The sequence below is a fragment of the Balaenoptera borealis genome (assembly GCF_965194805.1).
Source record: "Balaenoptera borealis genome assembly, chromosome: 13".
Lineage (NCBI taxonomy): Eukaryota > Metazoa > Chordata > Mammalia > Artiodactyla > Balaenopteridae > Balaenoptera > Balaenoptera borealis.
In genome coordinates, this window is record NC_138870.1 from 103,327,692 (window position 1) to 103,349,877 (window position 22,186).

Here is a 22,186-nt window from a genome sequence, read left to right on the forward strand (position 1 = left end):
ATCATTTCTTTTATTCCTAGTATTAATCATTAGCTCTGAGGTGTTAGGTGGAGGACCTAATGGTGGATTCCTAACTTAAAGGAAAGAAATAATTACTTCAGTTTCTGTGGCATTGACTGTTATCTATCTACAAATTGAAATGTGTTCTCTAGCCATTCAGAGCATGTGATGGAGACACTGGAGGAGACCCAGAAGGTCAGACAGAATTCAGGGGCCCTTATTCTTGCCCCACCACCCCTGGCCAGGCTGTGCCCCATCCTGCCCTTCGTCCAGGCTCCTCTGCCCCTGCCAGCCCCGCCCCTCTGTGACCACCCCCCCCCCCCCCCCCGCGCCCTCCGTAGGTGTTCGTTAGGGCAGCAGTGACTTGTACTCTTTAAACTTGATTGTCCTTGGTGTGTGTAATATGGCTACATCCTTATCAGTGCTGTGTAGACACAAACGTATCTCCATGAAGGAATGTCTTTCAAAACCAGTCCTGGGAAAAACACCTCACGTAGGTCTTCTTAAACAGTAAGTGGTGAGAGTGACATGGGATGAAAGAAAGATGTGAAGTTGGGAGGGGGAGGGAGTGAGAGAGAGAGAGAGAAGGAAGGAAGAGGGTGGGAAGGAAGGAGGGGTGGAAGGAAGCCGAGTCCTCTGGACCTCACCTGTCTCGGTGGCTGCAGGGATACTGGGGTGCGTTTAGCAAACACGTGCTAAGATTTCAATGCAAACAGGTCACGTTTAGCTTTGCTTGAATAGAGTGGAAACTTCTCTCATCTGTTGAGAACAATCAGTCTGGAATTTTTATCATTTAGGTTCAGTCTGGTTTCATTTACGGGGCTCTTTGCCCCCTGGTAACTGGTGGAGGGTGTCACCACACAGTGGAAGGTTTGCTTGCTGTTTGTAACCCTGTTCTTCCCTGTCTCTTTCTTGTCAACAGAAGAATTGCGGAAGTTGAGCTGGTCCGGGATCCCGAAGCCCGTCCGTGCCATCACGTGGAAGCTGCTCTCGGTAAGTCCCCCCGGGCCTACCTGCCCGTGTGTCTTCCTCCTGCGAGGCCAGGCTCCCGGCCCTGTCACGTGCCCTGGCTGTGCCGCGGTGACCTGGGCCTTCGCCGGGGCTGCGATGGCGTTTCCCATCCTTCGCTTAATTTCAAGCTTGGTTTGACAAGGCTGGCAGAAAATGAGGATAAGTCATAATTTATGACAGCTGTATTCTTCTTCTCGGATTTTATTAGTTTTTAAATCTTTGTGGTATTTCCAAACCTGTGGTATAGAAAAGTTCCAGCATAGAAAATTATTTCAACTCTGAGGATCCAAACAGGGAAATATGTTTGACTGAGGATTTTTTTTTTTAAATGTTAGTAACCACGACGTTAGAAACAGTTTGTGTTTGTGTGACGGAGGCTGGAGTTGTGGCTTGCTCACCCCTAGCGCTGAGCTGCCCGTCGTGGAGGCTTCTGGAGAAGTTCGGGTGCTGCTACTTCACCTGAGTCAATGTCGGAAGTGAGCTTGGCCCTGCTGAAAGCTTCAGGATAGTTTATTGACAGCTTTCTTCCCGCTTTCCTTTTTTTATTATTTTTGGAGCTAAGTTAATAAGGACCCCTAAGAGTTTACTCTAAATTGGGTCTTTCAGTATTTAAAAGACTCTTTCCTGCTAACAAGTCTTGATAAATTTGCAGCTTAGTACCTCGTAATCCTAATTGCACATGCAGCTCTGAACGGTGAATATTTATTGATTAAATATTCTCCTGACATTAAAATTAGACCTACTGCAATTGCTTATGTTTTTGTTGTTTGGTGTTTTTTATTTTAAGCGTTTGTATCCCGTTTTCCAAATGTCCTCTAAGATAGGTTACAGGAAGTTTGGATGAAAATACCTTTAAGAGCCTCTGTTGCGGTTTTGTCTTTGTTAAGGGTGTGCTGCACCTGGTGGAGAGTCCTCCGTGAATTACGCTGTCCCGTCCTCTTTCCTTTCCTTCTCAGCCTCTGCGGGTCATGGTTTAGGTCCCCTCACGTGCTGCCCGGTGATTGACCTGGAAGAAGGGCCAGCTGGGACTCAGTGGACAGAGGGGTAGAAGAGGAGATAACACGGGCTCCACTTGGCTGATCTGAAGGGATGGGGGGAGGTGGGCAGAGTCTGTAACCAGGAGCGCTGGGGATGCGGGTGACAGAAAGTCCAGCCTGCTCAGGCACATTTATTCACTTACCCACCACTGATTACAGGGGCCCTTTGCCTGGAGGCAGAGGGGAATTAGACACTAGCCCACCACAGTGGGTTGGGGTGCTTGGGTTTGGTCAGGGGTGCAGCAGGGTTTGCTCGGGGGACCACAGACTGTGGGCTGTATGGGATGCAGGCGGGCACTGTGGGCGAGAGGAGGGCAGCAGTGTAAGTGCCGAGGGCACACGTACTGGGGGGGAGGCCTTCACTCCCAGGGTCTGCAGGTGGTGGTGGGGGGGAGGCCTTCACTCCCAGGGTCTGCAGGTGGTGGCGGTGGGTGAGAGGTGGGGGAGAAAGGACAGAGATGAGTGGGACGGTTCTGGCTCTCTTAGGCTTGCGTTGATGGCTGAGTTAAAAAAAAAAAAAGAGCGTTGGGGTCAATGAGCAGAGCCTGTCCTTCCAAAGGGGGGGCACCAAGAAAGAGGGGGCCGTTCCAGGGCAGTGCAGACTCACGCAGTGCCAGGCAGGGCTTCTTGGGGAAGGTGGGATGCTTCTGTGGCATCTCGAAGCAGGTGTCAGGGCTCCTCCGGAGAGGGAGATGAGGAGGTCACGTGGCCTGGGGCACGCAGCAGAGGCAGGACCAGCAGGAGTCAAGGCCGAGGCGAGCCGGCTCCCCAGGAAGCAGCAGGCTGACCCCTTGGACGAGGGAGGGGATGGGGAGGCACGCGGAGCTGGAACCGGGGGAGGCCGGCTCTCTGGGGCCACACCCTGAAGGCTTGAAGTGGGGGGCTGGGCGGCTGCGTCTCTGGTGAAGCCAGGAGCCTCTTGCAGGGGCCGTTGGTTGGCTTATCCGTTCATTTGATCAGTATTTATCGAGCGTTTTCCGTGTCTCAGGCACTGTGTGTGATGCCAGGAGGTAGCAGGGAAGGGAAGACGACCACGTCCTGTCCCTCACGGGGCCTGCGGAACAGGGTGGGGTCCCTGCCTTCCTCTGCTGCCCCCAGGACAGAGCTGGATCTCACTGCACGGAAAGGAGCCCATCTTCCCAGGAGCCCGCGTCCCCAGTGCGCTGCTATCTCCGGCTCTCTTCCTTTGCTTTTTCACTTGTTTTGCAAGCATTTATCGAGTGCTTGCTGTGTGCCAGACCGTGCACGTGTGAGAGATTCCTCTGGAAGCGGTGGTCTGTGCCCCTTGGAAGGGGGTTAGAGCTGGGCCAGGGAGAACGGGAGGGGGAAGAGGGGGTCCAGGGCTGCAGGTGTGGGTGGGGCTCGGGCAGTTGAGGAGAAAGCCAGGGTGGGCGCTTTGGAACTGTGCTCACTGACCGTCCAGGCCCGTGCGGGCGAGCAGGGGTGACACCCCAGCCTGCAGGGCTCCTGGGCTGCACGTGGTGCAGCCACGGGGGCAGGGAGGGGGCTCTGGGCACCCAGGGGCAGGGAACCCGGCGGGTTGAGGGGTGTTGGTCAGACCCGGGTGTGGACAGGTGGAAGGAGGTCAGACCGTGGGCGCCGTCACCTCCTGTCCTGTAAACCGGACCTGGGGGCTTGTTTCTGAGGCTTCTTGTCCCACGGGTGCTCCCGGCGCGGGCAGCCTCAGCGCGTGTCCTGTGGCAGGAAGCTCAGGCGCACCGTGAACCCTGCCCCTCACGCAGCCCGGGCCCAGCAGGTGTTTCTCGTGGGTCTGCCCTCGGCTGGGTGCTGTGCGAGTGCCAGGCCCAAGGGCGTCACGGGGATGGTGGGGAGAGAACCCTGCGGGCTCCTGGGCCGTGGGGGTGGGGGGCGTGTGGAGGAGGGGGTCTCCGAAGTCAGGGCTGCCTCTCAGTCGTTCTCTGTCTCCGAGGGTCTCACCCAGCCTGACACTCCTCTCTCCTGGGAAGCTCTCGCAGATCCTGATGTTTGGGCCCATGAAACAGATCCGAGCCTTGGGTGGACTGAGGTGTCAGGGTTGGTACCGACTCCGGCTCGCTGTGACACGGGGTCCGCTGAGCGCCCACCCCAGGCTCGGCAGCAGGGACGTGGTGGTTTCAGGTCACCTCTTGACCTGTGTGGCTTTCCATTCTGGGTCCACATTCGTGTCACCTGGGCAGCTTGGGAAGTACTGCTATCTGGGTTCCCCAGGGGTTCTCAGGCGGGCCCGGGGTTGGTGACCGCTGCTGCAGGACACTCCGGCCCCACGTGGGACAGGGCGGGGCACCCCCGAGCCCGCTGGCAGACAGGGCGCTGAGGGCAGCGCACCTGGGCGGAGGTGCTGGGCGGGGGAGCGGCTGGGCCTGACTCAGCCGGATCGTGCGGTCCGGGGCTCAGCTGCCGGGGCGGAGGTGGGTGTCCCAGCCCCCTCGGTGTCCAGGATCAAGAGTTGAACCCAGGATCGGGAAGAATTTACGCTCTGTCCAGTTTAGAAAGACCACCAACCACAGCTGAACTTGAATATGAGTCTAGTTCAGGACCTGGCTAACGAATGACGTTCCCGACACTTTCAAGATTTGTCGTTAACACGATCCTGGTGGCTCGTGGACGAGCACTGTTCTTAACTGATGAGTAGGAAATGCTGCTTTAATGAAGAAAGATGGGAAACTTGGCTCTGGTCGCTTATGGAGAGCTAACACATGCTCTAGAACTTTCCATTAAACCACCACTGACGCTGGTTGACATTGAAATTCCATGCAAGCCGTGCAGTAACTTTTAAAAATTAATCCTGTAGACACTGATTTATTTAAAACAGATAACCAACCAGGACCTACTGTATAGCACAGGGAACTGTGCTCAATATTCTGTAATAACCTAAATGGGAAAAGCACTTGAAAAAGAATGGATACATGTATATGTATAACTGAATCACTTTGCTGTGCACCTGAAAGTAACACAACATTGTTAATCAACTATACTCCAATATAAAATAAAAATTAAAAAAATTTAAAAAAATTAGTGCTGTAGCAAATCATATTTTTTTTTTTTTTTTATAAATTTATTTATTTATTTATTTATTTTTGGCTGTGTTGGGTCTTCGTTTCTGTGCGAGGGCTTTCTCCAGTTGCGGCGAGCGGGGGCCACTCCTCATTGCGGTGCGCGGGCCTCTCACTGTCGCGGCCTCTCCCGTTGCGGAACACAGGCCCCAGACGCGCAGGCTCAGTAGTTGTGGCTCACGGGCTTAGTTGCTCCGTGGCATGTGGGATCTTCCCAGACCAGGGCTCGAACCCGTGTCCCCTGCATTGGCAGGCAGATTCTCAACCACTGCGCCACCAGGGAAGCCCCGCAAATCATATTTTTGACTCTTAAAAATAACTATTTCAGAAACATTGAAGAAAAACAAAGTAAACACTTGACATTTATGCTAGTCAGTAGAATGGTTAGAAATGATCAGTGAAACTCTGGTATCGTCTTTCCTTCTTTCAATATATTGAGGTGAGTTTGCACGTGAACCCAGTGGGAGGGAGCGGTTTGATGTTTGTGTCACCGGGACAATTTTGATATAAGTATATGCATGCATTGTTTTACATTTATGATTAGTGTTTTTATAGCATGCTAATACAGCAATTAAGTTTTCTGTAGTTCTGTCATTTAAAATTCAGTGCATACTTGAATATATTTCATTTGCATAATTTCCAGTCTTGCTTAATTATCTAGGGGCCTCAACTTGCATATGTGTGTTTTCCTTTAGGAACGGGAGCGTCAGGAGTATGTGTGGGGTTTTTTATTGCCCGTGTCCCCGTTTTGATACCCTTGCCTTTTAGGAGTCCTGTTTCGGTACGTTAGTTAACGTTTGGGGGTGGCGAGAATTTCTGGGTACTCGTTCACATTCACTAAGAATCCTTTGGTGGCACCGCAGGTGATCTGCATAAGGCTGTCCACTCTGACCCCGGCTGACACCGGGGTGGCCCCACTGCCCTGGCCTGGCACACATGTCCATGCCCGTCCTGTGCCAGGCTGTTCCGGGCTTGCCCAGGACCAGCCAGGACATGCGGCCCTGTGTGCTCCGTGCGGCTCTGTCACCTTTCTCAGGGCGTCTGTGTCTGTCTCTCTCCACCTCCATCCTCTCCTCCATCACCAAACCCAACCCAGAGCAGTACTGGGCCAGCGCAGCCCTACTTCTCATCAATTAGCTCAGACACGTCCTCCCCAGCCCCCAGGGCAGGGGCGCTTCTTGTGGTGTGACGGTGTCCTTGCACATCTGTTGACATCATTTGTTCATCCACCAAGTATCTCTGGAGCATCTGTTGTGTCCAGACAGTATCCTGAGCCCTTGGGGGCTGTGTGTGAACAAAAGCGGTGACGGTTCCCGCCCCGATGGAGCTGGCGTTCTAGTGGGATGACACAAGCAGTAAACGCAACAAGTAAACGTCACAGTATCTTCCAAGGAGCTGAGTGCTACAGAACAAAACGGGAGCAAAGTAGGGGGGCTCCTGAGGGTGAGGCCGGCGGCCGGGGTGGCGACCTGGGAGCAGGCACTTGGGGGAGGGGAGGGACGTGGCCACGCAGGGTCTGGGCAGCGCGTCCAGGTTCACGGGTTCCTTGGAGAGGGATGCACCAACTCCAGCAGCGCGCGGGCCTTCGGGACGCGGCACAGACCGGGCAGCCCCCGCTGCCTGGAGCCGTGCTTGGACGGTGCGGAGGGAGAGCGGCAGTAACTAGAGGCGTCCTCGGCCCTGACGCCAAGAGGAGGGGCCGCTCCTGTGGGAGGGCCAAGCGGCGCCCGAGCCTGGAGCCCAGACCGAGGGCGTGGGAGCTGGCCCTGCGGAGGAGGAGGAGGAGGGCGGGCGGCTCCATCAGGCCCGGCAGGTCCTGTTCAGACGCCGTGGCTCCTGCCGTCCGCGCCGCAGCCTGTCCTCGGAGCTGAAAGATTCCCTTGTAAACGAAGGTGCACAGCCGAGTTCCCATAACGTTTTGCCGACAGGAGCATCCTGCGGGCTGGATGTGGCCTGTGGGTGGTAGTTTGCCGACCCCGATGCAGAGGAGAAGGGCCCCAGGCAGAGGGAGCAGCGAACTCGGAGGGGCCACGAGCCAGCGTACGTGCAGGGCGAGGGAGGGGAGAGTGTCCCCCGGCTGAGAGCTGGGAAGGGCCGGGCCGGGCCGGGTGGGCGGGAGGCCGGGCGGGAGCAGGATGAGAAGGGGGCAGGGTCTCTGGGGCGTGCTGCTGGGTGGTCTGGTCCTTCGTTTCCACAGCAACGCCGGCAGCCGTGCGGGGATGGCCTGTTGGGTGGGGAGAGAGGCAGGGCCTGGTCCACCGGCAGCCGTGCGGGGATGGCCTGTCGGGTGGGTAGAGAGGCAGGGCCTGGTCCACCGGCAACCGTGCGGGGATGGCCTGTCGGCTGGGGAGAGAGGCAGGGCCTGGTCCACCGGCAGCCGTGCGGGGATGGCCTGTCGGCTGGGGAGAGAGGCAGGGCCTGGTCCACCGGCAGCCGGCCGCCGCAGCATCCCTGCATCCCGGTGCTGTCAGGGAACGCGCGAGCGTGGCAACGTGGTGCCGGGGGACTCGGTCCCCGTTTCTGTGAACGAAGCCAGATGGCCCCGAGGAGGTAGGGCCTCAGGTGGGCCGGCTTTGCCTTCAGTCCCTCGCCAGGTCTGCGTGCCTCTGGGGCCCGTTTCCTCACCTGGGGACAGGGTCGGCATCGGCCTGTGTGCGCCGGCGAGGGTTAGAGGCAGGTCTGTGTGTAGCCTGGTGGGGAACTGTCCCTCCGTTTCCTCACCCGTGACTGTGGCAGTTTTAGGACAAAGAAAAAGAAGTAAACCCTGGTAACCGTTACTCTCCAGGAGGTGACAGAGACTTGACGTGGCAGTGAGGCCAGCCTGGGCGTGGTCGATGCCCCTGGTCCCAGGCGGATTCTCTGAAGCTGTGACTTTCCTCGCGGGGGCAGGTCTGGGAGCCCAGCAGGAAGGGGGCTCTGTGTTGGGGCCCCCCCCGGGCCGGCGTGTTCCAGGTGGTGCTGGCTGAAGAGGCCGCGTCCTGAGCCGCTCAGGTGGGTGGCTTGCCAACTGGCATGTGGAGGCTCTGGCGGGCCCGGCACTCCATCCACACGGGGGGGCTCCCGTTTGTTTTTGTTGCTGGTGTAATTACGTGAAGCGGTCTGCTCTTTGGAACACAGATGCCTCGCTTGACCAGAAAAGAGAGTCAGGTGGGAACCGCGGCCGCTCCTTTCCTCGGTAGTAGGGCCGCTCACTATCTGACTCTCACGTATTGTCAGATGGACCTGCTGCTCTGGGAATGGGCCCCTTTCCGACCAACGGTAAATAATTGAAGCCGTGTGAGGGCAGGTGTTCTCCATGGGGGCTCCTCCTCGCCGCTGGGGAAGGTGGAGGGCAGGTGACACCTTGTGCCAAGGCTGCTGGGATGTAAATTGCTACACCTCCTGGCAGGGTCACTTGGAAAAAAAGGCATCAAGAGCCTTAAATATAGCCCGTATCCCTTGGAGCTAACGATGCACTTGTAGAAATTTTACTGCTCACGACCACGTATTTTAGAATACTGGACAACTGAAAGTTGTCAAAACGTTCAGAAATCGAGGAAAGGTTAAAAAGAAATCTGTATAAAGAAATATATATGGTGGAAGGCTATGCAGCCTTGGGGATCAGTGGTTTTAGAACGGGTTGGCAAGCTTTTTCTGTAAAGGGCTGCAGAGCAAGTGTTTCAGCACGTGTTTCAGTGGGTCACATGGTCTCTTTCCGACTACTCAGCTCTACCTCGGTTGTGTGCAGCCATACACATGAGCAAATGGGCGTGGCTGTGTGCCACCAAAGTTCTGTTTATAGAAATGGGCAGTGGGCGGGCGTTTGCCGACCCCTGTAGTGGAACAGTACGACGTGACAACGGTAATACGGTCATGATTTTAAGTTGAGATACATAAGCACGGAATGTTGGAGAGGAAATTTCCTTAAAAAGGACTAGGCATTAAAAGTAAATTGGGCTTCGTTAAAGTCAGGAACTTCTCTTCATCAAAAGACATCATTAGTAGGGAGAAAGGGCAAACCACGGGGAGGAGGAGGAGATGCTTACAACAGGACTCACGGCAGACTGTATATGGCAGGTGCTTATGAATCAGGAGGAGAGAGGGGGACCACCTGACAGGGAAGGGAAAGGGGCTGCACTCAGATGACGTACACGGCATCCTTCAGTCCACTGGAGATGCAGGTGAAAACTACATTCTGATAGCTACCTCCGTGAACCCATCAGGATGGCCAAAATGAAAAGATGTCTGATCGCAAGTGTTGGTAAGGATGTAGGGCAGTGGGCGTTCCCATGCACTTCGAATGGGAGTGTAATCACTTTGGAAGGTTCTTCAGCAAAATCTGTCAAAGGTGTGCCCACCTAGTAGTTCTGCTCCCAGGTATATACTTAACAGAATGCGTATCGTGCATTATGAAAGGCAGGTACAAGAGTGTTTATCACAAAAACTTGGTAACAACCCAAATGTCTGTTAACAGAACAGATTTCGTACATGGAGATATTATGCAACAGTGAAAATTTTTTTATTTTATTGTTTTTTATTTTTGGCTGTGTCAGGTCTTAGTGGCAGCATGCGGGATCTTCGTTGCGGTGTGCTGGCTTCTCTGTAGTTGTGGCATGCGGGTTTTCTCTCTCTAGTTGAGGCGTGCAGGCTCAGTAGTTGTGGCTCGTGGGCTTAGTTGCGGCTCGTGGGCTTAGTTGCCCCTTGACATATGGGATCTTAGTTCCCCAACCAGGGATCGAACCCAAGTCCCCTGCATTGGAAGGCGGATTCTTTACCAGTGGACCACCAGCGAAGTCCCACAAGAGTGAAAATTAACTACTGTTTTTGTGTTACAAAATGAATGAATTTTTCAAACATAATGCTGAGTTTAAGCAACGAGGGAAAAAAAAAGAAAAAAGGATCTATGTATATAAAGTTCAGAAATAGGCAGAATTTATCCAGGTGTCAGGAGTCAGGGAGGTACCTCTGACACCAGATCAGGAGGTAAGGGTCAGTGGTTGGAAGGCTCCCAAAGGGCCCTGAGACAGGTTCAATCTATGATAATTCACACACACTTTTTGGGAGCACACGTGCACACACACATTATATTTCAGTACATGTTTATTAAAAAGTTTAAATGGTGTGTTCCAAATGTGATAAAACAAATGTGCATGAGTGTGTAATCTGTGATACAGAACAAATGCTATGGAGATGCCTTAGAGAAATAAAGGGGATGCGTATGCTCACACAGCTGAGAAGATGCGGCTGGACTTAGGTTGATTTCATCATCAAGGCAACTGAGCGCAGCTCTTCTTAAGTCAGCTCTTCGTGGTGGACCTGCAGCTCGTGGTCCTCCCTCATGGTCACAGAGTGGCTGCCGCAGCTCCAGACTGTGCACATTCTCTCTGATTCACAAGCAGCAGCAAAGAAGGCCCCAGGCCTGGCTTTTGTGCCTGCATCGGGTCCCCCCTTTACCCCTGAGCCTGTCGGTCACTGGCTGGTGGGATGGTGTAGCTGTTTAGCTTATTAGCCCATCAAGACCTGTCCTGAAGGAAGGGAATTACCCACCTTCAGGTGGCACTTGGGTTGAGACTAGGAAGACGCAGTTCCCAGAGGCTCTTCAGGGCTCTGTTTGAACAAAGGAGGCATAGATGTTTAGCAGTAAGCATGGTGACGTTGACTATGGAGGTGGAAACGCTTTAAAACTCAGAAAGCACCGCAGGGGATGTATTTGTTCATTTTTCACTCATACGTGAATGCACTCAGTGAAAACTTGGGTGCGTGCCGTGTGGCTGGCACAGTGAGGGGCTGGCTCCGTGGAGCCTCGTGCCAGGTGCTGCTGGGACGCTGCGTAAGCAGCCTCCTGGAGGGTCAGGTCCAGCCTCCGGAGGGAGTGACGTTGAAGGGACACTCGAGGGATGAGGAGGGACATTCGAGGGATAGGCTTTAGAATGTTAGGAAGAAAGCAAGGAGAAAACCCTTCTTACACGGGACGCAAGGACCACTAAATATAAAAGAAAAACTTTGTCCATTGGACTTCATGAAAATGTGAAACTTCTGTTGTTTGAGACATAAAAAGGCAAGCCAGAGGCTAGGAGAATATAATCACAGTGCATATATTTGACAAAAAGACTCGTGTTTCGAATGTATACAGCACTCATAAAACTCACTAAGAAGACAAGCAACTGATTAAAAAACTGGGCAAAAGATTTGAACAGACGTTTCACCAGAGAAGAGAAGCAGTGGCAGAGGGCTTTGTGAAAAGATGCTCAACATCATGAATCATTCGGGAAATGAAATTAAAAGCCGTCAACAGAGTGACTGATATTAGAGGTTGACAATACTGAGTGTCAGGGAGGGTGTGGAACGTCTGAGATTCTCAGGCATTGTTAGTTGGGATGGAAAATGGTACCATCCTTCTGGGAAAGGATCCGGCAGTTTCTTAGAAAACTAAACATACACCTACATTATGACCCAGTAACTCTGCTCCTAGGTATTTACCCAGGAGAAATCAAACTGTATATTCATAAAAATCTTGTGCAAGAATATTTATAACAAGCGTTATTTAAAATAACGCCAAACTAGAAACAACTCAAATGATCAGCAAAGAGTGAATGGCTTCACAAATGGGTAAATAGCCATACCCTGGAAATTCCACCCGGGGAGAAAGAGGAGGTCACTGCTGGTTCCTGAAAGGATCTCAAAAAACAGCAGGCTATCATACGGTATTTGTCTTTCCCTTTCTGACTTACTTCACTTAGTATGATCATCTCTAGGTCCAACCACGTTGCTGTAAATGGCATTATTTCGTTCTTTTTTACGGCTGAGTTGTATTCCATTGCATATATATAAACCACATCTTCTTTATCCATTCATCTGTTGAAATCTAAAATATGGCACAAATGAACTTATCTACAAAACAGGAACAAACTCACAGGCATAGAGATCAGACTTGTGGTTGCCAAGGGAGAGTGGGGCGGGGAGGGAAGGACTGGGAGTTTGGGGTTGGTAGATGCAAACTATTACATATAGAATGGATAAACAACAAGGTCCTACTGTAGAGCACCGGGAGCTAGAGCCATTCTCCTGGGATAAACCATAATGGAAAAGAATATAAAAAAAAAATGTCTATAGGTGTATAACTGAGTCACTGCTGTACAGCAGAAATTAACACAACACTGTAAGTCAACTATACTTCAGTTAAAAAAGAGCCAGCAGGCCGAGTGAAGGAAACCTTGCCCCCAGGCACAGGTACCCATGATTCCACTTACGGGCGATTCTAGGGCGGCAGCCGCGACCTGTGGGGAGGAGGGGGTGGGGGGACCGCAGAGGGCACTGGGGCGGTTTTGGGGCGAAGACACTGCTGCAGTCTTCATGGGGGCAGTAGTCACACAGCTGTACGCCTTTGTCAAATGTCATGGAACCGTTTCCTGAAAAGAGGCACCTTCTATTTTATCTCTGTTGTGGCGGTAATGTTGACTGAAAAAGTAGAAAATGTAAGACAGGAGTCTGGGCTCTTCATGGCCACCCTTTGCTGCCTGCTGGACCCTTTCTGAGTCTGTATTGGGCCTGCGGCTGCCAGAGCCCAGGAGTCTTTGGAGAGAGGAGAAAATGTGCATGAGAATTTACACATATGTGTGCGTACACACACAAACACACACACAAGCATACGCACGTATGTGTGTATATATATATGTGTATATGTGTACGTGGACACACATATACACACATGTATGTACACACACATGTATATTGTAGCGCCTACACACTTCTGAGCTCTCCATGGTGTCCAAGGCATTTAGAGAAGGGGGCTTTCATCTCTCAGCTGTGCTATAGATGAGCGCGGTAAATGCCAGCCTGCTGCCCTGGCTCTGGCCCGCTCTTATGCGGCTGCAGGTGAGGTTCCATCACCTCGGTGGCGGCTGCAGATGCCTGAGCCCAGACCCCCATGGAGTGCGGTCTTCCCTGGGGCTCAGCTCACTGCTTTTCTTTGTGTCTCTTTCTTCACAACTCATTTGTCCTCCCCTCTGTGTCAGATTTCAGAGCGCCAAGCTCGTTTAAGATGTGAGCCTTTTGACTACAAACTTCTCACAGAGACTCCAGGAACTACCATTAACCGTATGTACTTTTCTTGTTTGTTTTTTTCTCACGCAGGGTTACCTTCCTGCCAACGTAGACCGAAGACCAGCCACTCTCCAAAGAAAACAGAAAGAATATTTTGCTTTTATTGATCACTATTATGATTCTAGGACGGATGAAGTTCACCAGGATACATACAGACAGGTGGGGATACTTTTTCTTGTCACTTGAACTACTCCGTGGCGTCTGCCTTCTTGGAGGAAATGCTTTATCTGGCAGGTTCCTGATTGGGTCACAGGTCTTTATCTTCTAGTAAATAAATAAACTTGAAAACAAATAATGGTGAATTCCCGCTGATACTAGCACCTTGCGCATCTCCAGTTCCTTCTGCAAAAGTGGGAAGGGTACTCTTTTTTTTTTTTTTGAACGGGTATTGATTTTATTGAATAGTTTTTTTTTTCACACACACACACACACACTGTATTTTATTTTTACAAGAGATAAATAGACTGACATCAAGCATTGTACATGGATGACCACAACAAAAGCAACAATGATTGCAATTACCAAACATGAAACACACTCATACTATGTCATAATACTGACATTCAGTCCAGTAATCCTCCACTGTAGCAGCTCCTTTACTCTGCAGTGAAAATTGATTTGTATGTTCTTCGCCTCTGAGTGGGACGGGTACTCTTAATTGGAGCCACAGAACAGGTAACCCAGATCCCTCGCTGTGCACTGAGATCCTCCCCCCGACCCCCGCCCCGCCCTGGGTGGAGGGTGTCTTGTGACTCAGCAAGCGGCCGTCTGACCAGAAGGTCAGGAGCGGACATTTGTCTGGGTCGGGTCAGACGTGTGAGTCCCCTGGGCCCCGCGGGCGCTGCACTCTGCTGCTGTCAGGGGCGTGATGTAGGTAGAGGAGAGCCTTGCTGCTCGGCTCGGTTCTGGAGACACAGTTCAGTCCATAGCAGAGGTGTAGCCAGCTTACAAGTTTGCTATTTAGTTTAATACAAAATGGGTATAATTATGGCTTCTTGAATAGTCAGTTGACAGTGCACATGATGGGAAAGATATTTAAAATTGATTTACGGTTCATGGTGTATCCAGAATTTGCTGTTAGAATCGCTCGAAGCCTTTATAATTCTCATCGTCTTTGCAATATGTGAGAATTCAGAATGGTTTGTGCTGCAGTTGAACAAAAAGGTGGTTAGGAATTGGTAGCACTGCCTCGTATTCTGACATGAACTTCTGATTTTCCTGATGTGTGTCAGTACTGATTATTTCCTCTTGGAAACCCGACCTCTACGTGAATGAGAGTTGCCGAATTTTTCCCCCTCAGATGTGGGATACCCACATCTCCTTGTCAGTTTGGTGTAGCGCTGTAAAAAGGTCCAAAGACAGGCCTTAGCACTGATTGCTAATCACAGTTTCTTTAAGTTAAATGGATTGCTGGAAGGCATCTTCCCCACACAGACACGTGGCAGCTCTGCAGGAAGAGTGACTTGTTTGGGGACGGGGCGAGGGAGATGGGGACAGGGACCCGCTTCCGTCACCTTCCAGGGCGGGGCCTTCTCTGCCTCTGGCCCCTGCTGCCCACACTGGGGCTTGTCCTCTGTCTCCCACCTGGGCGGCTCCCAGGCCACACGATGCTGCCACCCGTCACTCTGGGAAACTGATTTGTGATACAGATTGCATTTGGATTGGATCAGGGAAATACTAGCTTACCTGGTTTGTTTTTCCACTTCACTGGTTTTAGGGAATGGGTACATTCGGTATTGTGTTGCATGTATTTTTGCTGTGTGTGGTTTTTTTTTTTTTTAATAAATTTATTTATTTATTTTTGGCTGTGTTGGGTCTTCGTTGCTGCACGTGGGCTCCCTCTAGCTGCAGTGAGCGGGGGCTTCTCTTAGTTTGGTGCGCGGGCTTCTCATTGCGGTGGCTTCTCTTGTTGCAGAGCACGGGCTCTAGGCGCGTGGGCTTCAGTAGTTGTGGCTCGCGGGGTCTAGAGTGCAGGCTCGGTAGTTGTGGCGCATGGGCTTAGTTGCTCTGCGGCATGTGGGATCTTCCTGGACCAGGGCTCGAACCCGTGTCCCCTGCATTGGCAGGCGGATTCTTAACCACTCCTCCAGGGAAGTCCCTTTGCTGTGTTTTTATTCCAGAAAAAGACGTCCAAAGGATGACACGAGCATCTATCAGCAAGATTTACCAGGCTGCATTCTATTATGAATTTCTTAAGGGAAAGTTAATTAAAAACGGGTTGCATACATCTTTATTCAGTTACTGTGATAGGTAATAAAAAGCTCCTGCGTTACTGTGAATCCCCCAAATGTTCCTGCGTTACTGTAATTGAGCACAGTGTAAGCTGTGGCAGTGTTTCCCGTGGGCCTGCTTGCTTTGTGCTGAGCACACACGCCTCTTGGAGGTGGGCTCTGGGCCGTCCTGGGCGGCCGTTTCAGGCGCTCTGTTCAGGTCAAGGTGGAGCCGGCCTGGGTTTGGGGCTTGGGCACCCTGGTCTCTCCCTGCTGCCCGCTCACGGTGTTTGACCCATGAGCTGACCTTAGCCGGCCGTCTGCCCCGAGGGGTGTGGCCCGGCCTTCCCACAGCACTGGGAGGCCGCAGGAGGCCAGGGTCCCCTGTCTGCTTCCCTGTCCCTCTTCTGTCCTCTGTTCATTTGAGTTCTGTGTTTACTCTTCAGGGGAAGATGTCCCGTCCAAAGCACACAGAGTCGGTCAGAACTAAAGGTTCATCTGTGTGTCCTCCCTGCGCTGCGGGTTCTGCAGACTTCGCAGCCGCCCGAGCGGCTCAGTCCTGTGGGGGGGGCGGGGCACACAGAGCCGGTGCTGGAGTGCACCGTCCTGTCCCCCAGCAGGCGCGTGACGGGCAGCTCTTCTGTTACATGGGCTGTGCTGGCCCGCGGCGTGCCGGGGACAGACGTGTGCCCACGTGGCTCTGATGGCAGGGGATCAGTGCTCTGAGGGTGACCCTAGGGGACGCCCTGGTCAAGCGGGTGAGAAGGTTCTGGGCTCCTGCTAGTGGCCAGCTGCAGCCTTCCGACCCCACCAGACTGGAATGTTCCCTCCTCCTTGTCCTCTCCCTCCCTCTGCCCCTCCTCCTCCTCCCCCCTCCAGGTCTCCTCCCCTCAGCTTGCTAGATCCCTCCCCGCGTTGCTCAGTGGGTTGGAGAAGGGTTATTTCTTGTCTTCTCTGACGCCATCTCCTCTCCTCTCTAACTGTCCTTCTCACCCTCCCTGCTGCCTCATCGTCCACGCTCCCTCAGCACTTAGTCTGCTGGCCCCTGGCCCCTGGCCCAGTTCTTACCCTGGGCAATCTCATCCCCTCCCTTGGTACTGCTGACGGGCAGCTGATTTCCAGGCTCTCCCCCGAGGGAAGAGTTCAAGGCGGGAACCTGTGAGTGCGAGAACGATTCCCACGTCTCCGAGCCGTGCAGCTGATGGAGCGCTGGGGGCTGTCGATCCACCTTCTTGTTGGCTCTTCCCCAGTAGCCCTTCGAGGGACGTGGCAGGTGTCTAACAGGCGAGGATGCTGAGCCCCAGAGCCTGGTGAGGGGCCCAAGGCCACGGTGCTGGCGAGGCAGAGTGAGGAGACTCGCAGGCCCTTGGGTCTCAGAACCCTCGTGGTCACGGGCAAGGACGGGGGATGAACCTGCATCGTAGGCTCCCCGCGGCGTGCAGATGTGCACGTCTTCCCTCGGCCTGTTTGGGCCATTTTCCTGGGTTGGATGGGGATGGTGATAGCGTTGGCCACTGTGGGGTGCTCGTGTAGGGTGTTGGGGGCCGGCCCGGATGCCAGCTCAAGCCCCGAGCGATCTTATTTGGTTGCGTCTTGAACCCGCAGGTGTGCTGCCCTGCGGTGCGGGGAACTCTGTTACGTCTCTCGTGTCGGATGGTGGTCAGGCGGGGATCAGCTGGTTTTACCAGAGGTTTTTAAATGCGTCCTCTGAAAAGTGCCCTGGGTCCCCCAAGGATTTTGTAAAGTGGAGAAAACTGTGGCCGGGGTTCGAAGAAGAAGCTGTCACAGTTGAACACTTGTACACTGTTGATATGCTTGAATCGCTCCCCGTGTCAGAGGCTGGAAATCAATGTTTGCTAATTGCTATGGATCTTGTTACTAAATAGCCGAGGGCCTGCTCTGTTCCTAATCACGCAGCTGCCACTGTTGGGTTGGAAAGCGTGGAACAAGCCTGTCGCGCTAGGATGGGGGCGGAGGGGGGGACTCAGGCAGACGGAACCTGCCTCTCCTCCTCGGGAGAACACGTGACACAGAATTTGTCTCCTCAGAGGGAGCAGACCGAGACCCAGAGCAAATCCGTTGCTGTTATTAAGGATCGCCCTTTAATCATAATGCCTGTCATGATGTTCGTCATCTTTTAAAATACGTGTGTCTTTCTCCTCCATCTGCAGATCCACATAGACATCCCTCGAATGAGTCCTGAAGCATTAATACTGCAACCCAAAGTGACAGAGGTAAGAGCTGGGATCCGGAAGCTCCCTTCTTGGAGGGAGATGGGTGCCCACCGTCCTAGTGGCTCCACCCACGGCAGGTGTGGGGATGGCCCCTGGGGACAGAATCGCCAACCGGAATTGCTAACTGTTCTTTAAATATTTTTATTGCGCAGTACTTGTGTGTACAAAAGAACGTAGTTGGAGTTGTGTATGTAGTTGACACTCACGAGTCCACCACCCAGTTTAGGACCGAGAAGCCCACTCGAGTGAGACTGATAGTGTGGAAGCCACCTGCTGTTCTCACTCGTCTCCAGGCCCCTCCCCAGGAGATGACCTGTCTCCTGACCTGTATCTGTGATTCTTCACGCCTTTAATACATGTCATGTGACACTGGGAAAGCCGTGTTCTGCAGCCGGATCATTCCTCTGTGTAGTCTAGTCTCTGCAACTTGGCTTTTTTCATCTACATTATTTTCTTAGATTCAGCTAATCTCTGTGTCTAGTTGTTATTTAAATATTCCACACTTTCTGTTGCCTTTTTTCCTGTTGGTGGACATTTGGGTTGTTTCTGGGGTTTGCTATTGGGAACAGTGTTGCCTGGAAGCTTCATGTACAGTCATGCAGGTGCCCCCTGGCGGGGATTTCTCAAGAGCATTTACGAAGAAGGAAGATTGTTGCAAGGTTGGCTGTCAGCCTGTTAAACTTTCCAGATGACGTCAGGACGCTCTCCAGTGGGTTGTCCTGATTCAGCTCTCCCCTGTAGAGGGCCAGCCGTCCTGGTGCTCACACCCCTGCCAGGTCTGGGTGTTGCCAGGCTTCTCAAGTTCTGTCTCTGGTGGGCATTCTTCATTTTCCTTTCTCTCATCACCCGTGGAGTAAGCATCTCTTCGTGTATTTATGTGCTTCTGTGTCCCCCTTCTGGGAAATGCTTGTTCCCACCTTTGCCTGATTTCTTGGGTGGTTGATCTAATTGTTTGTTGGTTGTTGATCTTTATATATTAGGGATTCTAATTCTTTGCAGTTGGTATATGGCAGATTCCTCCTCCCACTCTGTGGCTTGTTTCTGACACTTTCTTCTTGATGGCTGTCACGATCAGAAGTTCTCAGTTTTCGTGGCGTTGAACTTACCCATCTCTTCTATTAGGGTTAGCTTCCTGAGGAGATCTTTTCCTACCCAGACATCCTCAAGCCGTTCTCCCTCCCTTATTTTCACCTCAAAGTTCTGAAGTGTTAGCATTCACACCTGTTTTAATTCATCTGTATCCGATGGCTGTGTGTGCTGTGAGGTGGGAATCCAGTTGAACGTTCTCCCATGGTGGCCAGTCCAGCTTGTCTCCCCACGTTTGCAGTGTCCCTCTGTTCATGCCATTTTCACATTCGTGGAGATCTGGTCTCTGTTTTGTCCCAGTATTCGAGTTACCTTCATTCATTCAGCTTCACCCTAAGTCTCAGTATTTGGTAGGAGGTGTTCACACCCCCTCTTCCTCTTCAAAAGTGATCAGGTCATCTTAAGGCTTTGCTCTTCCACGTAAGTCCCAGAGTCAGGGGGCCAAGGTTTTCTCTCTCTCTCTCTCTTTTTTTTTAATATTTATTTATTTTCCTTATTTCTTTTTGGCTGTGTTTGTTGGGTCTTAGCTGCGGCACACAGAATCTTTTTGTTACGGTGTGTGGTCTGCTCAGGTTTCTCTCTAGTTGCGGCACTCGGGCTTCTCTCTAGTTGTGGCGTGCGGGTCTTCTCTCTCTAGTTGTGGTGCACAGGCTCCAGAGTGTGTGGGCTCTGTAGTTTGCGGCACGTGGGCTCTCTCGTTGAGGCACGCCAGCTCAGTAGTTGTGGAGTGCAGGCTTTGTTGCCCCGCGCCATGTGGGATCTTAGTTCCCTGACCAGGGATCGAACCCACGTTGCCTGCATTGGAAGGCGGATTCTTTACCACTGGGTCACCAGGGAAGTCCCTCTCTCTCTCTCTCTTTTTTTTTTTTAATTGAAGTATAGTTGATGTACAGTATTATATATCACAGGTGTACAATATAGTGATTCATAATTTTTACTCCATTTATAGTTATAAAATACTGGCTATATTCCCTGTGTTGTACAATATGTCCTTGTAGCTTATTTTATACCTAATAGTTTGTACCTCTTAAACCTCTCCCCTATAGTCCCTCTCCCCACTGGTAACCATTAGTTTGTTCTCTATATCCGCGAGTTAGCTTCTTTTTTGTTATATTTACTAGTTTGTTGTATTTTTTAGATTCCACGCTTATTGGTTTTTACTGTCTGTTTGACTTAAGATTGGAATTGCACAGAATCTATAGGTCAATTTGGGAGAACTGACACCTCTATGAAATTTAGTCTTCATTTTCATGAACGTGCTAATTCCCCATTTTTTAGGCCATTCTTTAATGCCTTTCAGTGAAGTTTTAGAAGTTGTTTCATAATAGGTCCTGTGTACATTTTATTAGATTTATTCTTAGTTGTCATATTTTTTGTTGCTATTATAAGTGGCATCTCTTTAAAATTGAATTTTCTTATTGTTATGAATGTTTGTTTTGCATCTTGATTGCTCCAGTAAATGCACTTTTAAACTTGGATATCTCTTGTCTGTGCAGGAAGTTTGTTAAAAAGAAATCCAGGATTATTAAAGCCAAAGTGCTTTAGATTACAGAACACAAAAGGAGAAAATTAGTTTTCCACAGAAGTAGTCATTTTGAGGTACTTCTCTTTGATTGTCCTTTTCAACAGTTGTGCTTATATCTGGAAAACAAGAGATCACATATTATAACCTCATTTTAACGTATTTTTCTTTTTAGTGGAAAATAGAGCCTGCCGCGTGACTTTCGGTTTACCTTCACTGTTGTATTTTTCCTGTCACTTGACGACTCCTTGTAGAGCTGAGCCTGTGGCCTCCTGGTTTCAGGGACGGGATCCAGCCACTGCCGGCTGGTGTCTGCTGGCCTGCTCGTGTGTGATGTGCTGGGACCTCGATCCCAATGGAAGCGCCTCTGCAGTTGCCAGGGGCAGGGGGAGGGGACGGGAGACTGACAGCAAAGGGACACGAGGGGACTTCTCGGGGCGATGGAGGAGCCCCGGCAGCGGGGCCCCCACGGCCCCTCCCTTGGCTCCCATGCAGTCCTCCCTCCCGGAGCTGCAGACCTGCCCAGGGCCCGGCGGGGGGGCAGACTGTGTGTGCGCGGGGAAACCTTCTGGAAGTGTTGGTCTCACGTTAGAAGCAGGCAAAGTCGAGTTCTGCTTTGCGGCCTCGCGGAGGTTAGGCTTGGACACACTGAGGCTGATCCACGGCAGCAGTGGTTTCCCCGGCCGGGAGCCTGCTGCCCCCTCGCGGGGGAGGTCATGGGCAGCGCATCGGCTCCTCCCCTGTGCTTGGCTTGCTCTTCGTGGTCCAGGTTGGGGCTCTGGCTCCCTCCGTCACGCTTGCATTCCAGCAGCAGGAATGAGAGGACACAAGACACGAGGGAGAAGAGCAGCCCCTCCCATAACATAGGTGTCTGAGAGAAGCTGCTGTAGTGCTGTGGCTTGTATCCTACGTGCTTGTCCTTGGCTGTACAGAACCAGGAAACGTGACTCTGATTTCCGCTGGTCTTGTGCCCCTGTAAAGTCTGGGCTTCTCATGACTCGGGAAGAAGGGTTTCTGCCGTAAGCGTTTCCCCCAGTCTGTCCGTGCTTCGGTTTATTCGTTCAACAGGTGATGCCCACTTCTGCTCTGGATGTCTTTTCCTCCCCCCCTTCCCCTTCCCCTCCTTCTGCCCCCCGTCCTCCTTTTCTCCTGTCAGCATTATTGACGACTAATTGACACACAGGAGAATTCACCTGTGTTAAGCATACAGTTAGATTAGTTTTGACACCTGTGTGTAGGAATGTAGCAGCCACTGGAATCATGGTGTGGATACTTCTGTCGCCCTGAAAAGTCCCCTCATGTCCCTTTGTAGTCAGTCTCCCATCCCCTCCCCCTGCCCCTGGCAATTGCTGATCTGCTTTCTATCCCTAGAGTTTTGCTTTTAAAGCATTTCACAGAAAGGGAATCATACAGCTTACAGACTTAGTGAGTGGCTCGCCTGACCTGGACAGGGCGTGGACGTTCACCCCTGCTGTCCACGGCACCACCGAGCAGGGCCGTCTTCCGGGGATGTGTGTGCCCAGTCACCAGTTGATGGGTACTGGGGTCCTTTCCAACTCTGGGCCATTACAAAGTACATTTGCTCTAAACCTTCATGTATAGATCTAGGGAAGGCATCTGTGTTTTCCCCTCTCTGGTAAGTGCCTAGGCGTGGAGTTGCTGGGCCGTATGGTATGTTTACACACTTTATAAGAAACTGCCAAACCCTTTTCCAGGGTGGCCGTGCCAGTTCGCCATGCTTGAGACGCCTAGTTGCTCCACATCCTTGTCAGTTCTTGGGATTTGCCAGTCTTTTTAATTTTAGCTATTTTAAAAGACAGGTGTGTCGTGGGATATTACGGGGTTACAATTTGCATTTGTCTGTTGACTGTGGATGTTGAGCGTCCTTTCATATGATGATTTGTCACGCTCAGATCTTCTTTGGTGAAGTGTCTGTTCCGTTTTTCACTCA

The 22,186-nt window shown here is 51.9% G+C and overlaps 1 protein-coding gene across 6 annotated transcripts in view; it reads left to right on the plus strand.

Moving 5' to 3' along the window:
- The window catches only part of TBC1D22A (TBC1 domain family member 22A), a 314,445-nt gene that overhangs the window by 97,782 nt on the left and 194,477 nt on the right, over window positions 1–22,186 (plus strand). For 5 of the 6 annotated variants that reach the window (XM_082350602.1, XM_082350601.1, XM_082350603.1 and 2 more), the window contains 3 exons: window positions 923–993; window positions 13,214–13,342; window positions 17,565–17,627. In XM_082350602.1, coding sequence (XP_082206728.1) covers window positions 923–993; window positions 13,214–13,342; window positions 17,565–17,627 — 263 coding nt within the window. The remainder of the gene's footprint in view (window positions 1–922; window positions 994–13,213; window positions 13,343–17,564; window positions 17,628–22,186) is intronic. The other variant, XM_082350604.1, reaches the window with a different exon arrangement.